This window comes from Ceratotherium simum, chromosome 3 (assembly GCF_057802395.1).
Source record: "Ceratotherium simum simum isolate JZ-2026a chromosome 3, ASM5780239v1, whole genome shotgun sequence".
In the NCBI taxonomy this organism is placed as follows: Eukaryota; Metazoa; Chordata; class Mammalia; order Perissodactyla; family Rhinocerotidae; genus Ceratotherium; species Ceratotherium simum.
The window spans coordinates 30377621-30387408 of record NC_141902.1 but is presented as its reverse complement, the minus strand read 5'-3'; the positions used below and the strand labels follow the sequence as shown (position 1 = coordinate 30387408).

The 9788-nt window shown below is 39.6% G+C and overlaps 1 protein-coding gene across 1 annotated transcript; it reads right to left on the bottom strand.

Annotated features, from left to right (window-relative positions):
• Window positions 1-1165: 1165 nt before the first annotated feature.
• LOC101396606 (olfactory receptor 11G2-like) lies at window positions 1166-2119 on the bottom strand. Its single transcript, XM_014781025.2, has one exon. The coding sequence runs from the start codon at window positions 2117-2119 to the stop codon at window positions 1166-1168; it is 954 nt and encodes a 317-aa protein (XP_014636511.2).
• Between the last annotated feature and the right edge of the window lie 7669 nt (window positions 2120-9788).

Sequence of the window (9788 nt, the reverse complement as noted above, 5' to 3'; positions counted from 1 at the left end):
CTTATTGGTTTTTGCATGGCTACACTCAAGATCATTTTCTGAAAGTGAGGGAAGATGTGAGAATGTATGAATTTAGAAATAACAGAAAAGAATTCTGGTTATGGTCATGACTAAGCAGCTTGTATTAAACTAACTCTTCCATCAAAAGTAACTATAAAATCTGGATGAAATACGTAAAACAAACAGTTGAAGGCACTGGAGAACGTTCAACACAGGCAAGACTTCAGGGGCTACAATTCCCTGAAGGGAGGGTCAAGGAGAAGTGGTCCATATTCACCTTGGGTGTTTTTCCATGAGGACAGTTGACAATTCACTGGGTCCAGGAAATATGAGGATATGGAGGCATGCGGGAAGGAACAGGGGAAGGCAGAATAAAGTCTCAGCAGAAAGCAGTAGTTTCATTGAACTGAGGAAATCAAGAATTTGGTGTTTGTGGCTGCCAAAGCAGCTGGAGTTTGAGAAACAAATTTTAAAGAGAGGAGGACCACAGAGAAGTGAGACTCAAAATATGATGCAATACGTATTCAAGGCATTTTTGGATGTCTAAGCCATTCATGTGCAAGATGAGATTTCAAGATTCTAGGAGAAAGCAGAAACTGGAAGTCTGAAGAGCTGAGCAGAGGTTTAAGGATTCACAGGGTTCAAAGACTACAGAAATAGGAAGTCAGGCCAGTTAAGTTGGAGGGGCCTGAAACAGTCCAGGCTTGCAGTTGAGATCTCAGAAAAGCCATGTTCCTGGAGTAAGGGTCACGTTCTAGAAATAAGAGCAAAACTGGTGTAGACTATTTTTACAACACCTAAAATAGTCCTTACATGAGATCATAGTGATTTGCCTCTGTCTATTGGTAGAAGAAAACTTAACTTTTGTCTAGTTACTAAACCCATTTTCTTTACAATTTTTAAAATATAATGTTCAGCATTCAATTAAAAATAAAATCAAGGCTAGGTGAAAAACAGGACAATTGATCAAGAACCAAGAGAAGAAATAAACAAGAGACACATGCTCACAGGTAGTTGAGTTTATTCAATACTAGAATGAACAATTATCTGAATAAAATAATTTTTTTTAACTTGAAAATAAGTGAAGCACAATTTTTGTAAATGTAAATAAGTTAAAGACAATTTTGGGCTCTAAGAGCACAAAAGACTTTTTGATAAACACTTTTTATATTTTCAGAAATTTCCACAGGGCCTTTTTCATATCTTTGTTCCTAAGACTATATATCATAGGGTTAAGGAGTGGGGTCACGATAGAATAAAAGAGAGTCAAAGTCTTCTGTGTTCCAGCTTCCTGCTCAGTTATTGAGCTCCCATACATGACCAGTACTGAGCCATAGAATAGTGAAACCACAGCCAGATGAGACCCACAGGTGGAGAAAGCCTTTCGTCTCCCAGCTGCTGAAGGGACTTTCAATACAGCTCTTAGGACCAGAGCATAGGAAGCCATGATGCAGAGAAAGAGAATGATGATGGGAACAGCACTTGAAGTGGAGAAGACAAGCTGTACCCCAGGAGCTTTTTTGCAAGTGAGTGCTAAAAGAGGACCCGGGTCACACAGGAAGTGGTCAATAATCCTGGATCCACAGAAGGACATCTGGGAGACGATGACAATGGGAATCAAGAACCAGAGGAAACCAAGTACCCAGCAGCTGACCACAAGATTGGTGCAGAGACGTCCAGTCATAAGAGTGGGGTAATGGAGAGGCTGGCAGATGGCAAGGTATCGATCAAATGCCATAATAGCCAAGAAAAAGCATTCTGTACAGCCCAAGGAAAAGAAAAAGTAGAACTGGAGAAAACATCCAGAGAAGGAGATGACCTTGGTGTCAGAGAGGAAGTTGGCCAACATGTTGGGGATGGTGGAGGTGACATAGCAGATCTCCAGGAAGGAGAAGTTGGCGAGCAGGATGTACATGGGGGTGTGAAGTCTCTGATGCCAGCACACAGCACAGATGATGGAACCATTGCTCATGAGGGTAAGGAGGTAGACAATAGAGAAGAGAACAAAGAGGAGGATCTGCCCCTCCCTGGCGCAAGGGAAGCCCAGGAGGATGAAGCCAATGATGGTGCTGGAGTTGTTGGAGATTTTCATGTGTCTGTGAGCTGTGAAAGGACCCATAATTACTAAAAACCCCTGGAAAGTGGAGGGACTTCATTTTCTTTGTCCAAACAGGAAACTGAGATTTTCTTGTTGATTAATTATTAATTCCATATTTATTGAGTGTGTACTATTTGCTGGGTATTTTTTTCTGGGTACTGCGCACACAGCAGTGAACAAAATAGATGAAAATCCACACATCACGTAGCTTACCCCAGGTAGGAGAATGCAATGTAGACTGACATTACAATGTATGATTCTCCTTTTCTCTCCTCTTAAACTAAATATACTGGTTTAGCTCTCTTCCTGGCAAATACCTTTGTAAGAGTAGGCTGAGGTTATTGCTGTCAAACAGGAGTGTCATGGACATGACTGAGGATACACATAATCCTTGCATTTAGAAATGTTTCTGTAATTTTTTTTAAATGAATGGATAAGCGCATTTGCTCAATACTCATGAGCAGTCACCTAATGCAGCTGCTTGTAGGGAGGTGCATTGTTGGATCATGTGATTCTGGAGCAGGAAAAATGTGGGACTTTTGATGTCACTTAGAAATTACTTAACAGTTGGCTATATTTTAACCTAACCTGTTGATTAATTCTCTCTAATACCATTATCTATCAATTTCAAGAATAAACCCATCAATGTTTGCTGAGGAAAACTACCTGAAAACATAGCACATAAGGCCATCTGGATAGGCCTCCTGAAAGTTAACGTTAACATCAGTAATCTGACCATCTTGAAATAGGTCTATTCTCTGGCATAAGGATGCAGTGGTGTGTGCTAGAACCCTTTCTCTGGCTCAAGCTTGTTTGGGACATTACTTGATTCCATGTCAAGGGGTACTGACATGTCCAATAATGACTCCCATGATTCTAACCATCCTTGTCTTAATGTCTGTCACCATAGGACTTTGCTGGCCTCAGCTAGGATGGGATGGTGAGGGGGAGACGATGACTGCATTAGCAGCTCCATCTTCTATATGCTTTTGCTCAGCATTTATATTCATCTGTCTAGGGGCTCGCATCAAGTTTTAAATGATAACATATTTATTTCTCAAGAAGGAGAGCTGAAAGCAAATATGAAAAATATCTCATATTTGTGCAATGATTCTCTGCTATATTCATTTGGGATTAAAATATTCAGGACTTTTGCTTTTGTTGAAGGAGTCCCCCCCCCCCCCAATTTGCATTATCTCTTTGAAGAATGTTTTAAAACTAATGTTGGCATCATTTGGCACACTGCTTACTCATAAATGGGGGAAGGCCATTTGAAGGTTTTATATAACTGATTAACTCAGGTTGTTTTGGTCTCAGAAGTTAAAACAAAACAAAAATTTTGTGAAATTTGTGAGTTTATACTCTCAATTTAGGTAAATGACACTGGGCTTTTACCAGTTCAAGGAATCTGTTGCTTAATAGTTGTTGTGTATTTTTTGTCTGGATTGTTTTGATGGTTTTCCTCAAATCCCAATTTATATGCAGTCATCCATTTGACCATCTTATTCCCGGAAGTGTGGATAGTTGACTAAATATGTGAGGATCTTCTTTTTGTTTCTCATCTTTTTACATCACATCTCCCTTTCTCTTAGCCTTCATACACAATTCAGCTGCAATTACTATTTGCTGTATTTCTAAAATACAACTTGATGTATCTGCCTCTTTCTCTTTCCTCTACACACCTCTAGTCCAAGTAATCATTATTATTTCTCTTGATGACTACAAAGGCCTCCAGAATGATGTCGTTGCTTCCTAACTTTGCTTCTCTACACAGCAGCCATACTGACCTTTTAATAATGTAAATAAGATCATGTTGTTTTTTTGCGCAAAAACATTCAGTAACTCCCCTACCTAGAATAAAATCCAAGCTCCATTTTATGGGGCGTGGGCCCTTAATGATCCGGCTTCCACCTACTTCACCAAATTCTCCCCTTCCCCTTCTCCCTTTCCTGGTCTGCCCTTCCCTCTTTCTCCTTCTTCTGTTACAAGCCTTCTTTCTACCCCAGAATAAGCAAGTCCTTCCCCAAACAGGTTCTTTGCTCTAGGTGTTCTCTTTCCCTGGAAATCTCATCTTGAGCCAGTTCTTCAACATCCAGCCTAAATATTCTTTTCTTCTGAATACCCTATGTAAATTCCCCCGCTATTCTTTTGTTTATAAATTTCTATTTATTTTCTTCCTAGTACTTATCAAAATCTGAAATTATTTTGTCTTTATTTGTTTGCCTGTCTTTGCTAGTTGAATGTGGGCCGGGACCCTGTCTGCTGAATTCATTGCTTTATAGTGGTGGCACACAGCAGACGTTTAATAAATTGTTGTGTAACCGCTCTGTTTTTTTTCAAAATATATTTTTCTAATTATAAAATATGTTTAACATAGAAACTTTGGAAAATGCATGAATATAATGAAGATAATCAAAGCTTCTTTTAAAAATATCTATGAATACATTTTGAGAGAAATATGTCCCAAGCCTTAAAACGGTATTATTTAATGAAAACGATTTTTATACCATGTGAACCTAAAAAGTGATGTGAGTAAAATTTGCAGGAATGTGTTATTTAAGAAATTCTCTATTACTTGAAGTTACTAGAGAATGGAGATAGATTTCAGGGAATTCACTTGCAAGGGGGTTTTGAGAGATTAAATGTTCTTGGTAACAGAAGCTATTTGATTTTAACTGATTATCTCTTCAACGGCTAACAGATGGGCAGCAGAGCGGAAGAGTGGAAAGACAAGGGCCTAAATTCTGTTGATTTTTTTAAAACTAACTTGTTTTCTGGGTTGAGCATAGCTATTCAATATCTCTGAGTTTTAGTTTCTTACATGTAAAATGGGAGTTGTACTACATAATTCTTAATCCTGTTCATCTCTGAGATGTTTATTGTTATTCTAGGAATGCCCAGACTACACAGGGCAGCTAGACTTGCAAATCTAGAAGTGATATATAACACTGGAAGGAAAACCTGTGCTGGATATTGTGTTAATTATATATGAGGGTACAGGATTCAGGACAGTTCCCTTTCAGGATAGTTTTCCAAGTACAAGCCTGACAAAACTGTCCTGGAAAATAGGAAATGCGTGAGAACATTTTACGCTAAACTTAATAAAATTAAGTGAGGGTAAAGGTAGAGATTTTTCCCCTAAGCTGTTTTGTTACTCACCATTTGTCAGTTAGCTCCTAAGCATAGCAAGCAGGTGCTGTGTTAACTGGTCAAAGTTGGCCCCCAGCACTGGCCGCAGTGGGCTCTGTGGCCAAGATAGTGGGAAGATGAGCACAGGGCCCTCAAGGCTATATCTGTGCACTCAGGCTGCTTGGACAGAGGATTAACAAAACAAAGCAAACAAACTTTGCTTTTTAACTTGTGAAATTAGTCTCCAGAAGTCTGGATGCTGTATGTGTATCTGGACTTTCAACTAACTTAACAATCTGGATATTTTTCACCGATACTTTCTCTCTCCCTAAAGCTGGTCCCAGAAACCACAGTGGAGTGGAAGTCTTGGTATGCTCACTAGTTCACTCTCTCAGCAGCCAGCCCAGACAATTCCCCTGTGAGCATAGTCCTCTGCCACCCCGGACTAAAGAGAGGCTGTTCCATGGAGGAGCACAGCTTCCAGAGCTCGTCTATCTGGGTTTGAATCCTGCCTCCACCGCTTTCTAGCTGTGGATGCTGGACCAGTTATTAATCTCTCTATGCTCTGGTTTCCTTTTCTGTAAGGTGGAGAGACCAAGAATATTGACTATGAAGGTGTTTTGAGGATTAAATAAAGGATATTTGTAAAATGCCTGGCAACCAGTTAGTGCTATATAGCCCCCTATCTCCTTGTATAAACTTTATTGAAAGCCGTTGAAAGTAAGTATACTTATCTACTGCTCATAAGTAGAGGGCTACTGTGGTATATTAGAGTAGTAATGAATTTGAATATGGGAGTCCAGGATTTGAATTCCAGCACTTACATTACATTGTTGTGGGAAATTCTACAAGGCAAGTATTTCTTTTTTTTTTTTTAATTTTATTTATTTATTTATTTTTCCCCCAAAGCCCCAGTAGATAGTTGTATGTCATAGCTGCACAGCCTTCTAGTTGCTGTATGTGGGACACGGCCTCAGCATGGCCAGACAAGTGGTGCGTCGGTGCACGCCCGGGATCCGAACCTGGGCCGCCAGCAGCGGAGCGTGTGCACTTAACCACTAAGCCACGGGGCCGGCCCAAGGCAATTATTTCTAATCTCTTAGTTTCCTCAAATAACAAATGGAGATGACAACGCCTTCTCTGGAGGGTTGTTATAAAGACAGTTGAATGAGGTAATGAATTGACAAGGTAGAGGCACTGTGTTAATATCTGAAATAATAAATTTTAGATGTTTTGTGTAAAATTGTAGCAGAGTTAGGAGGAGACATTTTTTGAGAGATGTAGATTCTCCAGCTATATTTGAATATTTTTTCTCCTCTGAGCACTACATTACCTTCTTTCCTGAAGTGGTAAAGGGAATCCCAACTGAAGCTTCTCAATTGGTTTCTAGTAGGCTTTTCTGTAGAGTAGAAGTAGTCATCTTTGTAGTAACCAGCTGGAAGAGAAAGTGTGAAAATAGGTTAGGATGAAGACCAGGGGATGTATGTGCTGTAGGATCCAGGGATCATAAGCAGAGCATGTCTTTTGCTCCTTGGGTATTCATTTACTGACTCTGGAAGGAGCAAAGTGCCAAGAGACAGGGTTGTACTAATTATTCCCTTGCTCACCCCCTGTCTTCTCTGGAGCCCCCAGTGCATTTATTTCTCCCTTTACTTTCCCCAGTGGTGGAGGAAATAATCTCTTTCACTGGGTCTAAATTTCTTAGAGATGGCCAGGGATGCAATCATTAGAATCGTCAATCACTCACCAAACCTGTTCAGAATATCTATCATATGCTGAAGGGAAATTCTGTCAAGCAAAACCCAAGATAAGGTATCTGTATTGCAGGATTTTGTTTTTTGATCTTTGATAATTTGATGTCAATGGTGGGTTCTGGGATTTACATTTAGTAACCTGCTTATATAAACATTTTTTTCATGTAATTAAAACTCGATTAAATATTTTTAAAGCTGCATATAATAGAGCTATTTTTATAACATTTCTCTAGTGTATTTAGGCTGTTTTAAATGTTCTGATCTTTTTTTTTGCCACTAAAATAGTCGTTTATTATCATTATCAAGTATTATGTACTGTACATAATTGCATGTGCTATACTTTTATGACTGGCAGCTGAGTAGGTTTATTTACACCAGCATCACCAGAAACATGAGTAATGCATTGCCCTACAACATCACTACTTTTTGTCTGTCATCATACATATGTTGCCCAGCCCCCAACCCCCTTCCCCTCTGGTGACCACTAATCTGGTCTCTTTATCCATGTATTTGTTATCTTCCACATATGAGTGAAATCGTGTAGAATTTGTCTTTCTCTGTCTTTTAATTTTGTGCTTTAGGTGTTATATCTGAAAAGGCATTGCCAAGATCTGTGTCAAGGAGCTTTTTTCTACGTTTTCTTCTAGGAGATTTACGGTTTCAGGTCTCATAGTTAAGTCTTTAATCCATTTCAAGCTATCTTTTGCGAGTAGTATAAGATAGAGATCTAGTTTCATTCTTTTACATGCAAATATCCAATTTTTCCAGCACTGTTTATTGAAGAGATTGTCTTTTCTCTACCGAGTATTCTTGGCTCCCTTGTCAAATATTAATTGTATATGCATGGGTTTATTTCTGGGCTCTCTATTCTGTTCCATTGGTCTATCTGTCTGTTTTTATGCCAATACCATACTGTTTCCATGACTATGGTTTTGCAGTGTAGTTTGAAATCGGGAAATTTGATGCCTCCAGCTTTGTTCTTATTTCTCAAGATTTCTTTGGAGTCTTTTGTAGTTCCACACAACTTTTAGGATTTTTTTTCTATTTCTGTGAAAAATGCCACTTGAATTTTGATAGGGACTTCATTGAATCTACAGATTGCTTTGGGTAGTATGGACATTTTAACAATATTACTCTTTCTGATCCATGAACATGGAATATATTTCCATTTATTTGTGTCTCCTTCAATTTCTGTCATCAATGTCTTATACATAAATCTTTGTTCTAAAGTCTAAAATAATGGAAACAGCTATGGTGTCATTATATTTATTTCACTCTGAGAATCAACAACCAGATCACATTCACCAAAAGATCAGGAAAAGAAAGGGGGAAGGAGGGGCATCAGTTATGGAATATGTGTCCCCTTTCCATTGGTTGTGTCTTTATAACTTACCTGTTGTGATAACAATTAAAAAGCCAATTACTCTCAAGTTTGTGATTCTAAGAGGGAAATTGGTCTGCCCAAATTGTATCTGCTCTCAGCTGGCACAGTGGTTCTCAGAGAAGTTTCCGCAATGGATAGAGTGAAGCTTTTTATGGTCAGAATATCCTTCAAGATATCCGAGTTGGCAACAGATATATATTGGCAGGAAGTCAGAGACTGTACATCCAAGGGCCTCCTCTTAGAACTCACTAAAAATAATTGTGTGCCTTGTAGGGCAATCAGAACATCTACCAGTGGCTTAGGAGGAAGCAACCACATTCAAGGGATGGGGAAAAAAAAGAGAGAGATTTTCTTTAAATAGTAATCCTGTCAGAGCCAGGAGTGGTTGAATGCTAAGAATTAATGCTTTCTCCTGCAGACAGGACACTTGGATTCCACTGGAGGTTGGACATATCTCACCAGAATAAGTGTGAATGAGTCCCCCTTTTGTTGTATCTTCCTCACAACAGATGGCTAATATATAAGTGAAGAGTGAATAAATAGATGTCTTAAGGAAGTGTCTTAATTGAGGATTTCACTGCATTCCATCTGTGCAATGTGGCCAGGTGGAGACAGGCCATGAGTTTTTTCTTTGATAAAATTACTGTGGGGGGGCCGGACCCGTGGCTTAGCGGTTAAGTGCGCGCGCTCTGGTACTGGCGGCTGGGTTCGGATCCTGGGCGCGCAGCCGAACAACTTCTCCGGCCATGCTGAGGCCGCCTCCCACATACAGCAACTAGAAGGATGTGCAACTATGACATACAACTACCTTCTGGGGCTTTGGGGAAAAAAAAAGAGGAGGATCGGCAATAGATGTTAGCTCAGAGCCGGTCTTCCTCAGCAAGAAAAGAGGATTAACATGGATGTTAGCTCAGGGCTGATCTTCCTCACAAAAAAAAAAAAAAAATTACTGTGAAAATGAGCATTACTTTGTGAAAAATTCCTGACATGCAAGGAAACCTATCTTGGCAAAAGTTTTCACACGTCTCAAATTTCAGGTCTTATTGTCTCTTAAAAATTTCTAAACCAGTTTTAGTCATTTGCATTATGAAAAACTCAGCCCTCCTTGAAAGGTCACGTAATTTGACTATCTCCCCTGATCATATAATTATCCTCCGAGTAACAGAGCCTCAATATGGTTACTTTCTGTTTCATAGTTCCCCTCCACAGTTACTCCAAATTGCTTCTCACCCTCTCCAAATCACCTTGCTGTTTTCACTTGTGATCACCTCTGAGCCACAATCACTTCAGTGATCAGGGTCTTGTATTATGTGGTGCTCTGTCCTGTTTACTGTCAGCTTTGCTTAAAGTGCGTCCATCTAGGCGGATGCTGAAAAAGATGCAAAGATGGGGGTGGGAGGTGAGGAGGGTGTTCCGTGTTACT